The sequence below is a fragment of the Malaclemys terrapin genome, chromosome 1 (genome assembly GCF_027887155.1).
Source record: "Malaclemys terrapin pileata isolate rMalTer1 chromosome 1, rMalTer1.hap1, whole genome shotgun sequence".
Taxonomy (NCBI): Eukaryota; Metazoa; Chordata; order Testudines; family Emydidae; genus Malaclemys; species Malaclemys terrapin.
The window spans coordinates 301,672,182-301,695,875 of record NC_071505.1 but is presented as its reverse complement, the minus strand read 5'-3'; the positions used below and the strand labels follow the sequence as shown (position 1 = coordinate 301,695,875).

At 40.0% G+C, this 23,694-nt stretch overlaps 1 protein-coding gene across 5 annotated transcripts; it reads right to left on the bottom strand.

Annotated features, from left to right (window-relative positions):
- On the bottom strand, positions 1–23,623 carry SPART (spartin). 5 transcript variants are annotated; one of them, XM_054015291.1, is made up of 11 exons: positions 23,554–23,623; positions 18,521–18,635; positions 16,350–17,182; positions 14,994–15,191; positions 13,794–13,898; positions 9,888–10,017; positions 7,862–8,056; positions 6,822–6,980; positions 6,638–6,728; positions 3,674–3,734; positions 1,784–1,874 (listed from the first exon to the last, which is right to left on the bottom strand). In XM_054015291.1, the coding sequence occupies exons 3-10, from the start codon at positions 17,178–17,180 to the stop codon at positions 3,674–3,676; spliced, it is 1,770 nt and encodes a 589-aa protein (XP_053871266.1). In that variant the 5' UTR covers positions 17,181–17,182; positions 18,521–18,635; positions 23,554–23,623; the 3' UTR covers positions 1,784–1,874. The 5 variants fall into 5 exon arrangements, with proteins under 5 accessions (XP_053871262.1, XP_053871263.1, XP_053871265.1 ...); XM_054015287.1 differs by lacking the exon at positions 3,674–3,734 and having other exon boundaries at positions 1–1,874; XM_054015288.1 differs by lacking the exons at positions 3,674–3,734; positions 23,554–23,623 and adding an exon at positions 23,494–23,534 and having other exon boundaries at positions 1–1,874.
- Positions 23,624–23,694: the final 71 nt, after the last annotated feature.

Here is a 23,694-nt window from a genome sequence, read left to right as displayed (position 1 = left end):
CAGGTCAATTAGTTTTATTTATAATTTCAATTCCACAAGACATTCCAGGAATTGTGTGTCAAGTTGTTATGCTCTTAGCCTCATGCGTCTCACCATCACCAGTTGCAGGCATGTAATAGCCAAGCTAACACACTACTTTCTATTAATCCATTAGTATAGACTTTGATTGCATTTATTTGTGAGTCTGAGCCAGTCACACAGTTAAGTCATTTTTTGCAATTAATGTTAAAGACAGTTTGTAAGTGTCATTTTGTTTCCACTACAGGTTCAATCAAGACTGGAACGGATAGCAGCTGTGAAGCCCAGTAATGAATTTTTGAGCCAGTAGCAGAGAATGACCTGAGTTTTTCATATGTACTGCACTCCTGTGGTCTACAACAGCTTTGTGTAGTACACAAGTGTACAAGAAACATCAGGACAGTTCATGTCTGAGTAGAAAGTGGGCAAAAAGTAACTATTTACAAAAGCAGCATGTATATTACATTCAGTGGGATGATTTTCAGAATTTAATTTTTCTTTGTGTTTATGCCCATGAAGTCATGCCCTTACCACGACTGAAAGCTCATTTTAATAACTGTTGGAATTTAATGCTAGATACTGAAGTAGACAGAAACAAAAACTTAACATTTCAAATACCCTGATATTCCATTAGAGGGCAGTAATACCCAATGTCACAATACATTACAAATCTTTCTAAAGACATTGCAGTTACAGTAGATGGATTGTGAAACACATGCAGTGTAAAAGGTCAGTGAAAGCTTTTCTATAGAACAATTTTTTCCTGGATAGAGTCTCACCCTGATGGTTACAGAAAAAAAGTTTTTTTTTTTTTTTTAAAATACTGAGTTAGTTCTTCCCCACCCCACCCCCCAAAAAATCAGATTGCACAGAATTACTGAATTCTCTTTTTTTTTACTGCCAATTTGTGAGTATTCTGATTATTTTTGAGTTGGTTCTCTTGTACAGAGAGTACTTGTCACCCTAACAAACAGTGTGGTTTAAGTCTTTGGTTTATATAAATATTTGTTCTGAAAAGCATTTAACTTTAAAAGGAGGGAGGCTACCAGAGGCTCTTTCATTTCTTTTAATAGGACTTTGGTCATTAGCTCAGCTGCTATTTAAATGTTAATTGTCCTAAAGGAATCTCTCTAGTCTTTGGAAACTAAAGAATGGAATCCAAAACTAATCTTAGTGCATATAATTAGATAAGACAATTCTGCCTTGGCAAACTCATTTCAACCATAATAATTAAAAGGGGAATTAAACTATAAACCCTATTAGATTTATTCAGAGTACCAACCCTTTTTCTTTACAAACAGCATTACAAAAATACTCAAGACAAATTCATATTTCTATTCATGTTACTGTTCCATTTTATATTTTGAAAAATAGTGTTTTTGAATTACTAGATTATGGAGATTTTTTTTTCTGACTGTACTACATGTAATTCTGAATCCATATCCTTCCAGTGGTCAGACTGATACCTGATGCAGAAGTGCTGAATGAAGGGTACTTTCAACCCAGAGAAAATGACTAGTTTTATGCCTTCAATTTTCTCAAGTATGTGAAGAATTAGTTTTCATAAAGACAATTATAAAAATAAATACTTACGTTATGTTAGCATTATCCCATTACTTTAAAATAGCAAGTTACATCCATACTGTAAGGCTTTGGGAAATTAACTGTTTTATCTTCCATCCTTTTTCTCCTTTTCTAGTACTTTATATTCATCCAGCACAGCATAACCAGTCTCTTTTGCAGTTTTCTTCACTATAGCTTTGATACCAATGTTGTCAATGTTAAATGCTGTCACACCAACATTGATTGCAGAATTCATAGCGTTGTCTGTAGCATGGCCTGCATCATCCCCATACCTTAAGGAACATCATATTTGTAGATATGAAAATACATTTTAAACTTTAATACAAGTGAGGTCATCTGTTCATTCAGTTTTTCTTATGTGCAAACCCTTGCTCCCCCCATGCCCCCATGGTTGTAAATCTGTTTCAGTATGGGGTCTTCACAAGACTATAGCTACTATGGATTGTAGCAATTCACCCCTCTTGAAATCTTCACTCCCAAAGCAAGAGTTTAGGCATAGCACAAAGAAAATGAAAGAACCCAGATCAAGTTTGACCAGACCTCATTTAAATATTTAAACATCAAAATTAAAAATTGCTAAAATAATTCATATCCATTATGGCTGCTAATCTGTCACAAGGCTTATTAATTCCATAACTTTCTTTTCAAGTGTCAGAATACCAACTACTGCTCTGTTCTTTTCTACAGGAGTTAGGTGTAAATGATATTGGGGGATGAAAATCTCTGACTGTTCCTTTACAGGTGTGAATAAAGGAAATGAGATGAACTGGAGACAGAACAATGGTAAGAGAGTAGTTCTACTAATTGGAAAGCCTCAGTCAGTAGTGTCCCGGTATCAGAAGATCCTGGCAAGGGGAGGTATTAGTCCAACATACTCAAACATGGGTCTCAGTCCTGGGCTGTGGTTTCAGCCTCTTTACACTGCTTCTATAGCCTAAGGGGGCAGGTAAGCAACCAGATCTCCCCATTTAGGAATTTCTCCAGCAATGTAGGGCCAGCATAACATCCTTGTATTGGACCAGCACAGGGGAATGGCCAGAGCACTCAGCAATCCAGCTGTTCCAAGTTGCCACACAGCCCCTTCAGACACATTGTAGCCATGCATAAATAAGAGCAGGCCAGAAATAGTCTTGGTGATCTGAGGATCCCAACAGTGCTAAACCAACTTTGCTTCACCATCCGGGCTGAGCCTCCTGCAAGACCCAGCTCAGAGTCAGGGCCATAATTTTTTTGCTGCATTTTTTGTCTGAGTTTTTTTTTTTTTTTTTTTTATTAAAGAAAAGAAGGTGGAGGTAATGTATTATGCTAGGAGAACAAAAGTCTGGATCCTTATCTAATACTAGAAGAGCAGCCCTGGCTACTGAGGGCTGAACCAAGCATGGAAACTAAATGAGGAAAAAAAAAATTAATATTCTGTTGATAGAGTAGCAGCCTTAATCATGATAATGGTCTAATTTGCAGATCACAGAATTAGTGGACAGCAAGAAGGAGTAAATATTTGCCAGTTAGATTAGTTATTTCCGCCGTTGATACACTAAATAAGTTTGCTGCAGCATCACTGCAACAGGTAGCTGCACTGATTATGGTATATCCAATGCCAAAGTGTATAGTAAATTTTGCTTTCTTCCCAAGTCCTATTACAAGATTTGATAAATTGATTCTTCTCCCCAGCTCAAAATCTGAGTGCCTCAACTGAGAGGGTTTTTGTTTTTAAATGTGTCAAGATGGACTCAGATACTAGAATGAGGGACACCAGTATAAGAACCCAAGTAGTTAGAGGCCACTTACTTCACTTGAACCCAAACAGAGCTAGTAGTGCTGCAGCTACATTCAAGTCCAGAACACTTGTAGCTTGGTGGAAACCTGACAGTGTTCCTTTAATGTACATAATGCTGATTTTTACAGTTGTCTTATAGAAAATTGTGTTCTGCCCACCTAAATCGAAACCAGCTTAAAAAGATCTCTTGTAGGACTTTAACACATGTTTGGATAGAGCCAAATGCAAGAGATGGGGGGAAAATCCTCAATTATCAAATACTGTAAGTTTTAGTTAACTGCAAAATTTAATTACTTATTGCTTGTCACTCTTAGTGGCTGTTGATAGCTGATCTCCATGTTTCCTATTTTTATATCTAAAATAAAAACAAACATTAATATGATTTTAAATGGCAGCAGAGTACTAATACAGCTCCTCCAGCCACTTCCTATTAAAAATAAGTATGACAGTTCATTAGGCGTAAGATACCATTAGACAGCCAGGTAACAGTGATGCAGTTTTGACTAGTCAGACTGTTCTAAAAAAAAAAAAAAAAAAAAAAGAAAAAAAACCACACATCTGGAACAAAACACAATAAAGCCCTGATAAGACTGATGATTACTCCCACCTTTAAGCATGTTTCTCAGACATGCCCAGTCTATAGCTCTGTAAATAGCAATATCTGCTAATATTTCCACCAAAGCTCTTGGAGATATTTATAAACAAATTACTTCATCCTACAGGGTGGGGAGTACAGAAAAGCTAGTTTTTAAAAAAAAAAAAAAAAAAAAAAAAGGAAATATTGTATCCAGGGTGTAAGACTAATGAATTTCTTTCCATGCCACCTGCAAGCATTATGCCCAGCCTACCATAAGCCTTAATGTATTTCTTGCAGCTACCTATAAAAGACCCATCACCAACCTGCTTGCCATCTCCCCAAAATGCATTCCAGGAGTACATTCACAGCCTCCAGTCTGAAATGCACAACCACAGAACTTGAACTTTTCCACCAGTGACCTCTACTCTGTATTGTTTGTCTACTCATTGTCTTACCTGCTTCTTTGTGCTCTTCTGATCTGTTTGCATTTACATGTACCACTTTGACCTGGCTGCTGCTAGACCATCTGTCACTGACTCCATTGTTACCCAAGTGTCTTTATTGAACCTCCCAGTTCTGATCATGCCTATTGTATTGTTTTCCAGATCAACACTTGCACCCTTTCACCTTAGTCATCATCTTTCCAACATTCCTTTTCATATCTCCCAGTTGGTAATTTTCTCAACTCTTCAGATGATCTCTACCATCATCTTTCTTCCCATCACCGTAGTACCACATGCTCCTAAATCCCCCTATCACTTGTCTCTGGCAACATCTGTATTTATGTCCACTCTAACTTTAAATGCTCTGCTCAATATCTCTACTGCTGAGGCCTATGTTTTAAGTTTCCTTCACTCCCCTTTTATGTCCTCCTTTGCACCTACTTGTAGCTGAAACTCCTTCCTTGTACTCCAGATTATCTCATCTTCATCTGAATTTTTGTTAAACTTTGGTAAACCAAAACAGTGAAGACTCAACCAGAGTTAGAAGTGACTCAAAGTTAGAAGTATTTTAGCTAGACAGGGTTGTGTGTTTAAATAAAAATGGTGTTGAAATACACACATCAAATTGTGAATAGGATTTCTACCTACATCTCTCAAAGTTGTACTAATTTAGACTACAGAGCTAAAAATAAGGCCATTAGGGCAGCATTTTTCAAATTGGTCGCGGCATGTCAGGCACTGGGTTGCTCTGGTCAACACTGCCAACTGGGATGTTAAAAGTCCCATTGGCGGTGCTGCACAGCTAAGGCAGGCTACTGCCTACTTGTTTCGACACTACACTGTACTCTGGAAGTGGCCAGCAGCAGGTCCGGCTTCTAGGCAGGGGGGCCATAGGGCTCCGTGCACTGCCTGCATCCTGAGAACCGGCTCTGCATTCCCATTGGCCGGCAACAGGCCAATGGGAACTGTGGGGGGAGTGGGGCGGTGCCTGCGGGCAAGAGTCATGCGAAGCCGCTTGCACACCTCTGCCTAGGAGCAGGACCTGCTGCTAGCTGCTTCTGTGGCGCAGCGCGGTCCACGGCGCCAGGACAGATGGGAAGCCTGCCTCTGCACCCCGGCTGCACTGCTGACACGGGAGCTGCTCAGGGTAAGTCTGCACCCCAATCCCCTGCCCCAGCCCTGAGACCCCCCCCTCAAACCTGGAACCCCTCCTGCACCCCAAACCCCTCATCCTTGGCCCCACCCCAGAGCCTGCATCGCCAGCCCAGAGCCCTGACCCCCTCCCACACTCCAATCCCCTGCCCCAGCTCAGAGCCCCCTCCTACACCCTGAACCCCTCATTCCCACCCCACAGCCCTCACCCCTGCACCCCAACCCTTTGCCCCTCCTACACCCCTTATCTTCAGCTCCGTTGGGTTGCAAGCATCAAATTTTCTTCAACTGGGTCCCCAGAAAAGTTTGAAAACCCACTGTATTAGGGACATTTACTCAGTTACATACCGTATGTACTCATTCATTAGCCCGTTCGTTTATAAGCAGACCCCCCGCTCCCCCAAGATGGATAAGTAAAAATAGCAAAAAAACTGTATGACCCTTTCATAAGCCAACCCTATATTTCAGGGGTTGGAAAACTTTGGCTCCCAGCCCGTCAGGGTAAGCTGCTGGCGGGTTGGGACGTTTTATTTACCTGGAGCATTCACAAGCATGGAGCCCCTCAGCTCCCAATGGCCACGGTTTGCCATTCCCAGCCAATGGGAGCTGTGGGAAGTGGCGCACCACTTCCCACAGCTCCCATTGGCTGGGAATGGCGAACCGCGGCCACTGGGAGCTGAGGGGCTCCATGCCTCTGAACGCTCCAGGTAAACAAAATAATAATGTATTAGATATTCATGTCAATGATTCCATAGAGTTTAAAATCAAGTTTTGGTGTAGACCCGTTTATAAGCTGACCCCCACTCTCTGATGCGTCACTTTTTACCAAAAATATTCCGCTTATGAACGAGTATATACGGTAATCAGATTTAGGTAGAGAGCAAGCCTGTCACTATTCACTTACAAGAAAGTCATTTACTGTATACCTAGTGCAAAGAGATTTTATCCTGTATAGTAAGATTTGCTATAATTTTGTAAAATCTAGAAGATTAATAAGGAGGCATATATGTTGGCCATTGTTCATACATAATCCTAGTTTATTGTAGGAGACAAACCAGTTACTAAAGTGATAAAAATGTAACTTACTTGTGCTGGACAGTCTGAACAGTCTCGGTTGAAACACTAGTAGCAATGCATTTTGCTGCACTTTCCAAACCTTGCCATATTGTTGAAAACCCTATAAATATCAAATGGTTTATTTTAAGCCAACGCATTGCAAAATGAGAGTTATGTAGCTTGCAGCATGCATTTAGAATTCTTTTTTTGTTACCTTGAACTCCACTTGCTGCTACAACCATGGCACCATCAAAAGTGGACTTTCCATCTTTGTCTTTCTTAAGCGACTCAGGAACAAATTTGCTCCCATGCTTCTTCACATGTGGGGCTAACTCTTTTCCAATACTGCTTGCGATTGAACATACCCCTTCAACTAACACACAAAAAAAGTATTCAGATTGAGTCTCAAAGTTCTTGTTAAATGGAGGAAAACAACATGTTTGGTTCACTGAATTAAAAGTTCTACTAAAATCTAAAATGTTGTTGCAATTTTATTCCATTCATGAGAAAGAGGCTTCTAAATTCATATTTAGGCACCTAAATAGAAGTGGCCTGATTTTCAGAGATGCTGAGCAGCCCCAGGTCCCATTAAAAGAGGAAGGATGATCTTGTGGTTAAGGCACTGGACTTGAAATCAAGATCTAGGTTAGTTTCTTAGTTCTGTCATAGGGCAGGTCTACACTTACCACTTATGTTGATATAACTTATGTCGCTCAGGGGTGTGAAAAAGCCACTCCTCCCAAGCGAGGCAAGTTACCCCAATCAACGCACCAGTGTGGACAGTGCTATGTTGGCAGGAGACGCTCTATCGACATAGCTACCACTCTTGTGGAGGTGGAGTAGTTATGCTGACAGGAGAGCTGTCTCCCGTCAGCATAGAGCATCTTCACCAGACATAGTGCAGCTGCGCCAATGTAGCACTTCTAGTGTAGACTAGTCCATAAACTCAATCTGGGGCAATTCTCTGTGACTCAGTTTCCCATCTGTAAATTGGGGATAATACCTCCTTGCCTTTTTTCTGCCTTGTTTAAATAGATGTAAGCTGGTCAGGGGGGGCACAGTCTTACTTTAACTAGCTCCTCCAGGTTACTCTATAATACCCAACTCACAGAGCCCCCCCAGATTGGTGGCCAGGACCCAGGCAGTGTGAGTGCCACTGAAAATCAGCTTGTGGGCTGCCTTTGGCATGTGTGCCATAGGTTGCCTACCCCAACAATACTGCATCTGAATTCTGCAAAAAGATGAACATCTTACCCAAAAACCGGCTGACTTTTACAGCTCCTCCAGTAGCTTGTTTTGCTACATGAAGCCCCTTGGCTACAGTTGGATTGACTTCCAAAGGTTTTTCTTCTGGTTGAATGTGTTCTCGCAATTTGGAAGCTCCTTTGTGGATTGCTTTGCCAGTATATTCTGCTCCCTTGACCAAACCCCAACTCAACCAAGATGCTCCTTCAAAACAAATTAATTAACTTATGATGTGTAGTATTTACAGACTGGACTTCTGGCAGTATTTTCTCCTCCCTCTTAACATACCTAAATTACACACTTGTATTGCAAATGGCAGTTGTACTTCCTCAGTCAGAGGTGCTAGCATGAATGAATTTCCACAACTCTTCTTTCGGCTTCCTCCCCAACCACCAAATTATCTCCAACTTGTCTGATTTCAGTCACACCTAGCTAACCCTCATCCAAGCCTCAATTTCATCATATAGACTCTGATCCAGCATGGTTAAGTGTGAGACAGAGAGAGCTGGGTGTCATTAGCATTCTGGATACAACACAGTCCATATCTCTTCATTAACCCTCCCACCAGAGTCACACACTCAACAGGAGGCGTGATCAGCAGGAGAGAACCCTGGGAGCAAAGGAACAATTACCCACAACTACTCTCTGAACTCTCTTAGAAAAAGCAGTACTGAGTCATTCAAGGGCAGCTTAGTTTGCTCCCATTAGCCCACGAGCAAGCACAGCACAAGAAATGCAGGCCTAATGTACTGGAAACAGGATTCTATAAAACAGACAAATTTATTCTTGTCAGTCACCACATACCTGGAGTACAGAACCATTACAGAATGCTTATCTTTAAAGAAAAGATCAGATGCCCGTTTTCTCTAATATAATCATAAAGGACTAAAACAGTTTCATTTCAGTGGCTTGAATCATTTAGGGCTAGATCCACAAAGGGATTTAGGCACTTAAGTCCAACATTTAGATTCTCAGAACCCCCACTCAGATGCCATCTAACCCTGGAGGTGTCCAAGTTTCTGCTGGTGGCTGTCATGCACACAGCTGTCTAAACCCTGACACAGGTGCCTAACTCATGGTGGGATCTCAGATTAGGTGTTTCCCACCAATCTCACCTCAGAAACAGTCTTAGGGCATGCTTACTGGATCAAGCACTACACAAAACAGTGGAGATGGTGGTGCCCCTTATACTGTATATCTGAGTAGTTAGAGCACTCACTCAGGATGTGGGAGATCCAGGTTCAAATCCCCACTCTGCCAGAGAGGAGCAGGGACTGTAACCTAGGTCCCCCTGCTCTCAGGTGTGCACCCTAACCACTTGGCTATGCAGTAGTCTGGAGTGGGGCACTCTCAGCTTCTGCAGCTGTTCCACTTTATATAAAATAAATATGCATTGGTTCAGAGAGATCGACTCTACAGCCCAGAGATTAGGGCACTCACCTGGAGAAGTGGAAGACCAGGGTTCAAGTCTCTGCTTTAGTTTAGGCAGAGTGGGCATTGAACCTGGTGGATGCTCGAACCACCTGACTATTGCGTGTAAGGAGGGAGAGGGCACCACCTTCTCCTCTGTTTTTGTGAGACAGGACTGACCTGGCTTAGGCACCTTTGTCCAAGAGAGAATTCAAGGCAGTGAATCCTGAGTGAAGGGAGGCGCCTCCCTCTGACCCAGACTTAAGTGCCTAACTCCTTTTAATGAGCTTGATTGAGGTCATACCTCTCCTCAAATTTCCTATTGGCTAGTTTAGGTGGCTCCCCCACTCTGTGCTATCTATAGTGAATCCCAATTTTTAGGCATCTAACTCTCCCCATGCATTGTACAGGAAATCTAGGTGCCTTACTCAAGGCTATGGATTCAATTAGGTGGCTGGGTGCCTAAAGTTGGGCATTGCAACAGAGCTTAAGTAATCTTTGTGGATCTAGCTCCTCTGCCCCACAAAGTGTTCATCAGCAACAATGCCTTTAAATCAAAATATAGTGTTTAAACACTACTAGCAGGACAATTATATTAAACATAAATCCCTGATTCCGGTAGTACCTGACAAGATTCCATGGGCTACTTTCTCACTCCACTCAGGTAACTCTCTTTCTCCCTCTCCTCCTTCAGGCTCTGGTTGGATGCGTACAGTCTGGGCCAGGTTAATCACATCACTTGATGCTTCCAAAGGCTAAGGGATGAAATACACATTCATGAAAATAAAGTATTTAGCAAGCTACCAAGTTATCTTATTTAGGTACTTAGATGGTCTCCATTAACCACAGTAGCTGAGATCAAGATTTTTAAAGGTCTTTAGGTGTTACTCCACTCAGTGTTATAAAGCTGAAGCAACTTAGGAGCCAAAGCCTCATTTTCAAATGTGACAGGCTCCTACATCCTGTTGATCTTTTACTGAGACTTAGGCATTGCAACGCTGAGCAGAGCAATGTCTAAATATCTTTAAAAACCTGGGATTAAGTTCCTTATTTCTGAGGTAAATTAGCAGAGATTGGATGAAAGCCTGTGTGTTGCTATGGGACAAGGAAGAGATTCAGTTACTTTTTCACAGCAATATTGTTTTAGAAACTTTTATAATAAGCATTTTAAAACAAAAATTGTAGACTGGTCTAATTAGAGTGGAAACTTACTTACTAACAGGAGTGTTTGGTCAATTAACAGAGCCGAGAACTCTATTTTGGGGTTTAATGTAAGAAAAAATAGAAACACGTCCATCTTTCCATTTTATTTTTAAGAGGGAAGACAATGCTTTGCTGCTGTTCAGTATGGGAGCTGCAGCCCCATCTGTTCTCTCTTTGCCCAGAGAGTCCAGCTGCAACAACAAAACACAGCTTTGCTGGGAATTTGCTCCCTCTTCTCTTCCCCTCCCAAATTTATAAATAAAAGGAAATGTATTCATGCCGTGTGCTGCTAGAGCTTTTACAGACTGGCACAGCCAGGAACACTACAGAGTGGTGTATGATGCTGCCTTCTCTTCAGGCCAAGGGGGGCTACTTTACCTGCCTTCATCTCTAACATTCTAAAGCCTTTGAATTAGACTGCAATGTTTGTTAAGCAACGTTTGTCAATGTCAGAAGTAGCAGTGGCAAAGACCAGACTGGCTACTATTTTTCATAAAGCAATTTTGTTGCAATTAATATGATTTTAGTATGTAATGGACTTTACTTTGACCCTCCTGGTATTTAACTTGTACTTGTATTATTTACTGTTGAAATTAAGTAGAGTTAAAACTCGCCTTAAATTTTCTCTGCCCTCTTTAGCTAGAAGTAATTTATAGAGGTGAAAAGAGGATTGATTAAAGTTCTGAAAGAAAAAAAGATTTGTCTAGGACCAATGGAAAAGAATGGTTATAATTATGATCCAGGAACAAAGATACCAAATAAGGGACAAAAATACAAAACAAAATACTAGACGGGAGAATCAGAAGAAGTGTATTTCAATAAATATTTTCAGAAAATAAAGTAAAATAGGGGCATGGAACAGGACTGTTACAGTAGGAGAAAGGTGAACAGAGAGGAAGTCCAAAAATAGATGAGCTCTTTCTTAGTTTTCTGTTGAACAGCCAGAGATACTAAATAATGTGCTACTGGAAGATGAACACTGCAACATAATCTGTATGATTTGCATGCAGAGATTCACCTCCAATATTGCCCTACTATTCTGATGTCAGTGACTTTAGTATATTAGTCACAACTTCAAGAAAAATGACCAATTATTGTTTGATAACAGTATAGGATCCCATTTTTGAATGTGTACACAGTCTTGTATGTAAACAATTAAAATACCGGTTAGGTAAAAATCCTTAACACATACAGCTGGACCCAGATAAGTTACTTTATAGTATGTATCATTGACTAATCCTCTACACTGTAAGCTCCTTAAGTGAGTCATTATAAAGCAAAAATAGATTGTTTTGCAATGTAGAGTAAAACTCATGTCATTTTGTTAGACATGACATATAGTTGCTAATTATGTCCTCATCAGTACTGTATATAAAAAAACCCACAACAATTTAGCTAAACATTCAGAAGCCAACACAGGCAGCTCTGTAATGCTTCCCACCCCTCCCCCCCTTCGTAAATGCCATTAAAAGTTTAGATGTTGATTTCTAGAATCTTTTAAAATTAGACAAGGCAGTATGAATGTTTATTTTGGATTTGAAAAAACAAACACTCTTTAAAATGGTCTTAAAAGTTGGTTGCCAACACAGAGCAACTTTAAAGATAAGCTTTTTTTTTTAGAAGAGCATTTCAGTCAAGTCCTATTTCAGCATATTGCTCAGAATTCTTGAAACTGAAAAGCACTGTCTCCTCAATGAAAGAAATAACTTAGAACTTTGTGATAGCTCATAAGTATGGTCATTACAGAAAGCCAAGAAATACTCACAACTCCTCCATGATTTTATTATAACACTATAATAGTCTCAAGTGGATTCTCTCAACAGCAAACATTAGGTGACTTGGTTAGTAGAAAGAGGAAGGGAGAAAGTATTTTGCAAGGTCAGGGAGTGGGATTTACGGATCATGGACATGGATGATAAAAATACCTCTGGTAAAATACACAATATATAGTGAATACCATATATTTTTAGTATTAAAATCAAGACTACCAGCTTATGAAGTACTTTAAAAAGAAAAGAAAAACCAAGTTTTACTTTCCTAGTAAATACTGAATGTTTGCAATTCAAAAATTACTGAATCCAAATGTACATGCTATTCCAAGAGGAAATATCCCTTCATGAATCTGCGTACATCTCAGATCTGTCTCTTGCTGTGTTTCCCTTTTGGGCCTCTGTTCTATGATTTACACCAGGCTTCATGTCCCATTCGTCTCCTTCCAAACCCTTTCCCATGCATTTCTCTATGTTGCTCGCTAAGGAAAGCCACCACACCTACTACTTTCGTGTCACAGCAGTAGTGACTTTCTAATTAGTATCCATCAGTAGCTTGAGGGGTATACACAGGAGGAGCTTCATGTGGTAGAGAGTGAGCTTTTGGAGATGAAGGACTCATAGCTGGAAGTTGCCCTTTGCTTGTAGTTGCAACATTTTCATTTGCTGCAGGAGGCCCAGATGGTGGAATTAGGGTTGGAAGGAACCTCAGGAGGTCATGTAGTCCAATCCCTTGCTCCAAGCAGGACCAATCCCCGGACAGATTTTTGCTCCAGATCTCTAACTGGCCCCCTCAAGGATTGAACTAACAACCTTGGGTTTAGCAGGCCAATGCTCAAACCACTGAGCTATCCCTCCCCACAATACTCTCCAAAGCAAACAACAATTTGGTAACATATTTTGAGTTTACAGACATCTGGCAGCTGGTTCTACCAATATTAGAACCTTTACAGAAATGTTAGAAGGCTGACAATTTTGAGAAAAATTAAACTACCATAAATGTTGTTTTACATAGAACACATTATAATTGAGGGAATCTATTTCCTCTTAATTGTGATTTTTTTTAATAAGTTAAATCATATTTCTTTAAAATTCCTAAAAATATTTCCCCACTCATCCTCTTCTCCAGTGGTCCTTTGCATCCAAGCAGGCTGACTCACTGTCAGCACTAAACAAGTAATAATCCACAGCAGAGCCTTGGGAATTTCCCCAACTCACTGTTGCCAGCACCCTTCTAGCAAATGTTGTTGAGATGATACTCAATGCTATCATGTAATCACAAGCATACTGATTACAGAATGGGGTTGGGATGTTTTCTTAACTAGAAGGAACTCCCTCCCAAGGGGTAAGATCTGCAGCATTTCAAAACCCTTTTAGATTAAGGGGTGAGGCCAGAACCAGAATTCACCTTTGCATTTCCTTTGTGGTAGAGCACTCCACCACCACAGGCTACCATAGAAGCCAATTTGACAGTTTTAAACACTATAAAATTACACTTGTTACTCAATGACAATTTGCATTTTTTATCCTTGGTTTAAAATTACTGCCCTAGAATTTACCTGGACTCTGAGGTCAGACATCTGTTTTAACATATCCTCATAATGTTCTCTGTCAGCTGCTGCAAATTCTGAAGATAATCCTACTCCCTCATGGGATCTTGGCACCTGCATCATCATATCAGGGCAAATTAATAGATTCATGGCATATTAAGGCCATTAAAGGACCACTATGAATATCTAGTCTGAATTCCTGCATAACACAGACCACAGAATTTCACCAAGTAATTCCTGTACTGGAGGAAATTATTTTTCCCTGCTAAGTAATGCCTCAATCCTGCAATGCCTTGCATACAGGATCCTGTGCCAACATAGTGCTGCACTGAGGTTAACAGGATTTTACATTGGCCAAAGGGGGCTCCCTGGACATAAAACACTGCAGGACTGGGTTCTTCATGAACACTACTGAGTTTGGGTGGTAAAAGAAGAAGAGCATATCTTTTAGAAAGGCAACCAGTCTTGATTTACAGCCTTTAAGTGATGATGGATTTACCAATGCTTAATTACCCTCACTGTTAAGAATTTTCATCTTATTTTGAATTAGAATTTTTCTAAACTTCAACTTCCAGCCACTGGATCTTGTTATTCCTTTGTCTGCTAAATTAAAGAGTCTCTAATATCAGATATCCTTTTCCCTGTGTAGCTGCTTATAGACTGGTCAAATGACCTTTTAACCTTCTCTGCAGTAAGCTAAGTAGATTCAGCTCTTTAAAAAAAAAAAATTTATATTATATATATATATATATATACACACTTCTGTTCAAGCATGCTTTCCAGCTATCTAATCATTTTTGAAGTTCTACTCAAACTAGCTTTTTAAAAAATATCTTTCTTAAAATGTAAACCAAATTGGACACAGTAGTCAAGCAATGGTCTCACCACTGCTAGATAGTAGTGCCCTTCTACTCAATATTTCCCTGGAGAATCATATTAGCCTTTTTTGGAAACTCACATTCAGTTGAGTATCCTCTTTCAAGTCACTGCTTTCCCTGATATAGTCCCCCATCCTTAAATGCTGCCTACAATAGTTTTTTCTAAATGTATGACCTTTGCATTTGGCTGTATTAAAATGCATATTACTCTGCCCAGCTTACCAAGTGATCCAGATCACTCTTATGTAAGACCCCAAAGTTATGCCTGTTATGCAGTTACAATTTGTTGTATCTTTTATACTTGGTTTAAAACTATTGCCCTAGAATTTACCTGGACTCTGAGGTCAGACATCTGTTTTAACAGATCTTCAAAAAGCTCTCTGTCAGCTGCTGGGAGTTCTGAAGACAGCACTACTCCCACGTGGGATCCTGGCACCTGCGACATCAGATCTGGGAACATGTAGACTCCAGTATTACAGCACAGAACAGGAGAATGGTTGCACATAAGAGGATACAGCCAATCACAAACCTGAAAATGACAAATACATTCATTTGTATAAATTAAAGAATCATGCTTTTTCACTACGCCAAATGTAATGTCAGTTGAAGGGTAAAGGATCTGTACAGATTAGCATCACAGACTCCAAGGTTCCTATGTAGTTTTATTAAAAAAGCCTCAAGTGATCCTGAAAAGTGTATTGTTGGGATACATCATTCTCAATAGACTGCCACCAAAGTTAAATAAGGAACAAATAAAATTCTCTTTCACAGGGCTGTCATATAGCACAGCAGCCTTTTATTGAGACCCAGGAAACCCAGCTTCAGCAGTAGAGGGAGCCTAATGCCAAACAGGTGCTGGATTTACAGTCCCTATGCCATTCTGCTCCACTCAGAGCAGGTTTACATGACACAGTGTAAAGAATGGGCATGGCTACCAATGAGCTGTCTAGAGCTTCTAGTGCTGCTAACACTTGTGGAGCTGAACCAATGGTGGGAATACGTCCCCCTAGTAGACAAGGATAAGAAGATACAAACAAACAAGCTCTCAAAAGAGGAGACTGAAGTTGGAAGCCAGGCTGGAAAAACAGTACTAAATGTACACAAGGAAACAATGCTGCACTGGCAAGAAGATGGACTAGATAACCTAAAAAGTCTGTTCTATCCCTAGTTTACATCAGTAGGTTGGACATACAACACAAATTCAGAACTGCGGTTATCCAAGTAAACCATACTGGCACGTTCAGCTAGAAAGTTAAATACTTGGGTCCATTTTAAATGGACCCTTTATACACAGATTCAGTTGATGGCAATATATCATTCAATAGGTCAAATTTATCTGAGGAAAGGGAAAACGAATTCTAGAAGATCAAAAAAGTGTTAAAAGCCAACCCATTCCAAAAAAGCAATCCATTGAAACGTTTGGTGTTCTGGAACTCTCAGACAGACAAAAGAGCTATTTCTTCACAGAGACAATAGCACGTTTTAGTGGCATCTATGCCTACAATAAATGTACAGAGAACTATTCCTTCACTAGCTACAGGTTCTTTCAAAGTAACAAGAGAAGCAGGTTTTGGCTCAGAAGAAGTGCAAGAGGCAAAATGGCTCAGATTACAAAGTTCTAGCAGGTATGCAAAAATTGATAACAGACACAATGTATTCTAAAGTTAAACACCACACCAACTGTTACCTGAAGAAACGCAGGGGGACGATTCTGGGCCATTGCACCATCAGTGTCCAAGAACTTCACAATGCGCAGGTATCCAGGATACGAAGGAGCACTAACCTGCCCATCAGGACTCACAAAGAATATCTGTACTCCTTGGGGAATCAGGATCAATTCATCTGCATCTACTCCTAGACTTTCAAGGGGAGGTGGCTGAGTACATTTTGTGTAGTAGTCCTCTCCAACTGATGAGAACTCCCCAGAGTCTGTACCGTAAGATACAGTATAGTGTCCATCAGTAGCTTGAGGAGTATACACAGGAGGAGCTTCATGTGTTAGAGAGTGAGCTTTTGGAGATGAAGGACTCATACCTGGAAGTTGCCCTTTGCTTGTAGTTGCAACATTTTCATTTGCTGCAGGAGGCCCAGATGGTGGAATCAGAGAATACGGTACAGGGGGCCTTTCTGGCTTTTCATTAGTGGGAATCACTGGGTATAACTTGGGCACCCCTAGAGGCACATTCATTGTGGTGGCATTAGTTTGCATAGCAGGGGTATTTTGTTCTAGAATATTCAGTCGAGTTCTAACATTTTGTAAAGTCTCTTGCATCTTTTGCTGCATTTGTCTGGCAGAGTCCCACTGGGATCCTGTACATTCAGGACCTTGTGATGGAATGCTAACTCCCCTAAGCAAGTGGTCAAGTCCTTGCTTATAGTAGTTCCTTGCTTCTTCCTTTTGACCCAATTCATCTGTATTCAGTCCTTTATTGACAAAGATAAAGGCTTTCTTGAACTCTTCTTGAATAGCTTTAATGTTTGCATCTTCTAGAACAGCAGGATCCGGTTCTTGTTCCATGACTGCAAATTGGAACACAGTGTTAACATGACTAAGTGTAGGCATACCTTCCTGATCCTTATAGGCATCCAGTAAGAACTGTTTGCAGTCAATTAAAAGACACTTCTTATAAGATAAAACTTGTTTTGTTCAAACCTGTATAATACATTTTACAGAGCACTCTACATCGTCTTAGCTCCAAAAGTATCTATCTGCATGGTGCAAGGTCTGGTTTGTTTTATTACACATTTCTGGTTAACCTTTGGATTAGAAAATAAGATTCCAGCTCATTGAGAACTCTCACCCTGGATTAATCAGATCTGATTAATCCAGAATGAGGAGCTTACACCACAGAGGTGTTTACTTATTAAAAGAGAGAAAAAGCTGTGGAAAGGGTTTATGTTCCAGAATATTTTATAATGACAGAAGTGTCTTTCCAATGGATATATATGCACAGACTCCCCATTACTAAAAATGTATGATGGTTCCCTATCTTCATTTACGTCAACTCAGCACTTCTTGGTAAGTGCAGAAAGATACAAAAACAAAGAAGTGCAACTCAAAACAGAATGCAACACTATATATTGCAGATATTGTTCAAAATGTGTTTTCTAAAACTAGTTTCATTTCTCTTGCTGATAGTATTTGTCAGAATACTAAACCTGTTTTATTTTATAAGAAGTTTTTATGTGTCCAATTCTGATATAATATTCTGAACAAGATCAATTTGTTCATTTTGTACTTCACATTAAAATGTTTCTTTATATACTGTAACTAGACCCGCAGTTTTTACACTAATCAACTGTTTAAGTTAGTTAACGTGGGACCTTGCAAGGTGCTGCGCACCCTCGTCATTCAGAGAACTCAGAGGTTTGGAGGGTCCTGCTGGGTTTCAGTTCCTGCAATTGTAAATAGTCTATGTCAATTATTACTGGTCTAAAAATCCAGCACCAGGAGAGAGCACAGACTCCCAATACTACACTTGGGTGTCTTAAAAAGCCTTAACAGCAGCAACAAGCAGGATGAGTTTTTTAAATTAAAAATCTGGATTTTTAGCTAAAAAAATCTATTTTAAGTTAAGTATTTATTTTAAAAACAAATGTATTTAAAATTAAATTTGAATTGACAGCAACTTACGTGAAGGCCTACACTCACTCTACTTTATTAATACTTCAGACATAAAAAATGATGACCTGAATTAATGAGTTCTCCTCATAAAGTTTAAGGAGTTAAAGACTATTTTTAAATATAATGGATCGGGGAAGAACATTTAACATTTGAGGTCAAGCTTTATAACTATGGCACTAAAAGTCATCTATTTCATTTTCATTCTTTATAATGGAGGAAAACTTGGTCTTTACCTTTTTCCAAATGGCAGTCTTTCAGTCTCTGTTGTGCTTTTGGGTTAATTACTTTTATTTTCAGTTTTGCAGATTATTCATCAATCATCTAGCATTCTTCAGAGTGTACCCTCTCCTGTAAATTTCAACAATTAGAGATTAAATGAAACTACCAGATTTTTCCCAACCAATAAAAATACTTAAAATGCTGGTTTTGTTCTTTTTAAATTGAATTCCATTTTCCATCCAAATTCAGCTGGACACAAATCATGAATAAAAAGTTCATTATCTAGTAAATAAGAAATACAAGATGCACCATTTTAATATAATGAAAAAAATATAGAAATAAGAATCTAAATTAAGCTATGTAATTGCTTAAATAAATGTATATAGTTGTAGTTAATCCTCCTGGTTAACAAAAAAGTACCACATCTAGCATCCATGCTACAGTTAGTTTAAATAATCAAATCAATATGTTCTAATGGTTATATCAACCAGTGACAATGAACTTTTCTTTGGAAAATTAATTTAATACACAAATTGGAAACAATTATAATCATTTAAATAAATGTGTTCTGTTTGCTGATTTAAATCCACCATGAGTGAAGGGGGAGGGAACAGATCAGGAGACTGGTAGAAGGGGGACAAAGGAAACAAATGGGAGGATGGAGTGGAGAGAGAGAAATTGTGCACGAGGATGTTCTATTTCCTTTAGGTCAAAATTTAAAATTTGTTGTGACTGTGCCTCTGATTTTACAATGAGACCCATTCTGAGGTCAGTGGGGTTCCGTGTGAGCATGACTGACTGGATTCACATGCAGGGCCACAGCCTGTTATGAGATTTTTTGTGTATCTTTCAGTTTTTACTTTTCTCTTATGCTAATGATTGTTAACTGAGAAAAGGCATAAAATAAAATCCCGAAGCAGTATTTAAACTGAAATAAATGAAGAATATAATCCAGTATTTTTTATCAGCTCCCTAACTTGTCTAGGCAAGTACAGCACTAGCACCACAACACTACTGCTGCCTCTTTATTGCAAATAGATCTGCAGGAAAAACTGCAATGTCAACAAGAGCACTGTTTACACAGCAGCTGATGCACATACTTGTGCAGCAACAGGGCCACAACAGCAGGCTCAGTGATTCCAGCCAGTGCTATACACTGTGATACTAGTTAGAAATGTTTTATTCATGGTGTTAATGTGAATAGTCAATTGATTTTATATTTTGAATCTATTGTCGGCAGCAGTGCATTCTCTGGTGTGCAGTCACACAATTTGAAACTGGGGGCACCAGAGGCTCAGTAGAAAGCCATTCTGCTGGATGCCTTCTGAAGACATCTTAGGTAGTTTGAGGAGGGAGAAATTCAGAGATTAGGCAAACAAAACGATGACTTGCTGGAAATGTCATAAGGCCAAAGGATACAATTTAGTGCCTGTACTTCCAGATGTATACATATATACTGTCTATCTCAGGAAGCTGCATTTAAAATCATTTAAAAACATCCCTAATATAATACCTCAGTCTAGTAGGTGGGTCTAGTAAACAGTTTGGATTTTAAACTAAGCATGAACTAAAAATCATTTTGAGGAATGGGATCCAATTTCCTTAGGATGACTATTTCATTTTCACTTTGCTGACAAGGGAGTTAACAAGTTTTGTAAGAGGATGGTTAATTTGGGCCAGAGATTTATTCTGGAAGATGCATGGAAGCTTTTCCATATAAGGAGATATTGAAAAGATTGGGCCTGTTTAGTTTAAAGAGGAAACGAGTACATGGGGATATGATAGAGATATTTAAAATAATGAATATTATAGAGAAGGTAAAAATCAGGTGCTTCTGTTTACTCTCAGGAAAAAAGAAACCGTCAATGAAAGTGGAAGGCAGCAAACTTAAGGAATTGCCTGCTCATATGAGGTCAGGTTCTATAGTCTGTCTATTTATCAGCACAGTATCTGAGCACCTCACAATCTTTAATATATTTATTCTCACAACACCTTTGTGATGTAGGGAAGTGCTATTATCTTCATTTTACAGAAGGGGAAAATGAACCACAAAGAGGCTAAGTGACCTGATCAAGGTCACATAGGAAGTCTGTGGTGGAGCATGGAATTGAACTCAGGTCTCCTCAGATCCTAACCTAGTACCCAACAACTGTTACACCACCTCCCTGGAGCAACAAACTTAGAACAGCACACAATTAACATGTGGAATTCATTATCAGAAGATATCCCTGTTAAACATAATCCCAACTATATATACACAAAATGATGGGGTCTAAATTAGCTGTTACCGCTCAAGAAAGAGATCTTGGAGTCACTATGGATAGTTCTCTGAAAATATCTGCTCAGAGTGCAATGGTAGTCAAAAAAAAGCTAACACAATGTTAGGAAACATTAGGAAAGGGACAGATAAGAGAAAAGTATCATAATGCCACGATATAAATCCATAGTACACCCACACCTTGAATACTGCATGCAACTCTGGTCGCCCTACCTCAAAAAATATTGGAATTGGAAAGCAGGTTTAAAACAAACATAAGGAAGCACTTCTTCACACAATGCACAATCAACCTGTGGAACTCATTGCTAGTGGATGTTATGAAGGCCAAAAGAATAACTGAATTTAAAAAATTTCGGTAAATTCATTAATAGCTATTAGCCAAGATGGTCAGGGACACAAACCCATACTGTGGGTGCCCCTACACTTCTGACTACCAGAAATTGGGTCTGGACAATAGGGGATGGATTACTTGATAATTTCCCTGTTCTGTTCATTCCTGCTGAAGCATCTGGCACTGGACCACTTGTCTGACCCAGTAGAGTCATTCTTTATGTTATCTTTGAAGCCAAGAGGTTAGTAAGATTTAAAAAAAGTTTGTCCAATCTATGACTGAGAACATCTAGTTTTACATTAGACAGGACATTAGACGCAATTACATTAGGCAGACAGTTAATAAGGGATTTAAACCCTCATGTTCCAAGGTATAAACCAATCACTAAGTGACAGGGGCTAGGAAGAAACTTTTCCTATGGGCAGGTTAAACTTTAATTGTCCATTGTAGGATTTCTTTCAGCTTCCTCTGATGCTTCTAATACTAGACACTGTCAGGGACTAGACAAGATGGACCACTGGACTGATTGGGTATGGTAATTCTTATGATCATATAAATACAAACGTTAAGGCTTCCAATATAATTGACATCTGACAGTTTACAAGCTGGCTCATGCCTAAATAATTTCTTTACACCACCTCCCTCCCAACCCTCACATTCCACCCAAGAGGCGTGATGACTAATACACCCCCTTGTGTCCTACTACTCCTATTCTCCAGGCTTTTCCCATGCTGTCCCATTATCTGGAATTCTCTCCTGAGCTGCTGGGCCATAGTTCCACCCTTTCCTCCCAATTCCTCCTCAAAACATACTATTTCTAGGAGGCTTTTAAATCCTAGTCCATCTCCCACTTTCCATCACAATTTGGGATTTCCTTAAAAAGGGGGGAGGAAAATTAAAACCATAGAACCAATAATGACATGACTCACTTCACTTCCTTTGCACTGCCTTTAGTAGGACCCAAACCCCCTTTACCTACGTGTTGTCTATTTAGAAAAGAAACTGAGCCCAATATAAAAAACTGCCATCAAATTTTTCTATCATGGAAAGAAGTTACAGAACACACATCATTAATATTCTCTCTTTTGTTAGCAGCAAGTCTGACAGATAAATATGAACCACTCCCACTCCAAAGTGCAAAGCACAGATCTAAAAAACAGAAAACAATTTTCAAAAATCAAACCATTCTGAGAAGCGCTCTCATTCTAGATTAACTATGAAGCTGTAGCTCATTTTAGTTAACTTACTGTGTTTCAGTGAAATACTCTATTCATTTAGTGTCAGTTTGATGGCACTGAAAAACATATTTAACACAGCTGATACAGACCCTAGATTTCCAATCATCTCTATGGTTCAATGCAATTCAGTACTAATATACTCCCAACACCTACATGAGGTAGATCAATTTTACTATTCCCATTATTACTAAAGCAGAAGTGTATACAGACAAGTTTTCAGAAGTGTTTTTGGATACCCAGCTTTGGATAACTTGGCTTTCTGCAGTGCCGAGGCATCACAACTCCTGTGGGGACACTTAGGAGAAGAGTCTGGCAAAGTCACTTAAGCCAAAACAAGGGATCAGTATTAGAGGGGAATTTAAGACCTGTGCTGTGTAAGTAAAACTGCAAGATTATTTTTCTAAACAATTGTTTCATTATTCTGGTATAAACTTCCAAATCATACAGGTACTTTTAAACATGTCAGTTGTATTTGCAGACCTTTTGGGAATGGGTGAAAAAAGCTAAAAATGAACCTGTGTTAACAAACAGAAACTGTACAACTTCAAAGTTACTTTAAAATTTTCCTGTACTATGGGGCTATTTTATATATAATTGGTGTTATTAACTTTTTGTTCTGTGTTTCATGTCAATAAAAATTTTGGCAATGTCAGTTAATAAAGTGACTTGCAGATTTCTTTTGTGCTGTGTGGGGGTACAGAAATGTCAACATCCCCTTGTAGACTCAGGTACCAGTTTGTTGTCCTGATGTTTATAAAATAGGTGACCACCGCCACAAGTCTCTGGGTGGCTGTGTCTACCACTTCCAATGTTGATCCGTGTGTTCTGGGGCTGGCAGTGGAGGGGTGACAAGTCAGCAGGAGGGAGCTGGTCCGTGACCACAATGGCACCTAGGGGCTCCCAACTCCAGCGTCACAAATGTGGGGGGCTGGCCCCCAGCTCCACTGGGGCCTCAGCTAGAAACCGCCTCCCACAAACAAATGCAGGGTCTGCCCAGGGATGAGCCCCCACAGCCGAAGAGAACGACACCTCACCAGCCCCAGAACACAAGAGAGTCCCGTCCCCCCCCCCAGCTAGACACGGGGGGCGGGGCCCCTTCTCCCCAGCCAGGCACAGAGGACCCTTCACCCCGCTCCCTACCCGCAGGCGAGCTCGCCCCTTGCCCAGCCGAACTCAGGCCCGCCCGAAGCCGGCACTCACGGAACTGGAGCCGCCCGCCGGCAACCGGCTCCCTCTGCGCCACTATCTCAGCGATCCCAGCTGCCCTGCGAATCACGTGACCACCTGTCAGCTGTTCCCGTCCCTCACGCGGAGGCTTTTGGGCGCTGAGCAGGGCGCGCC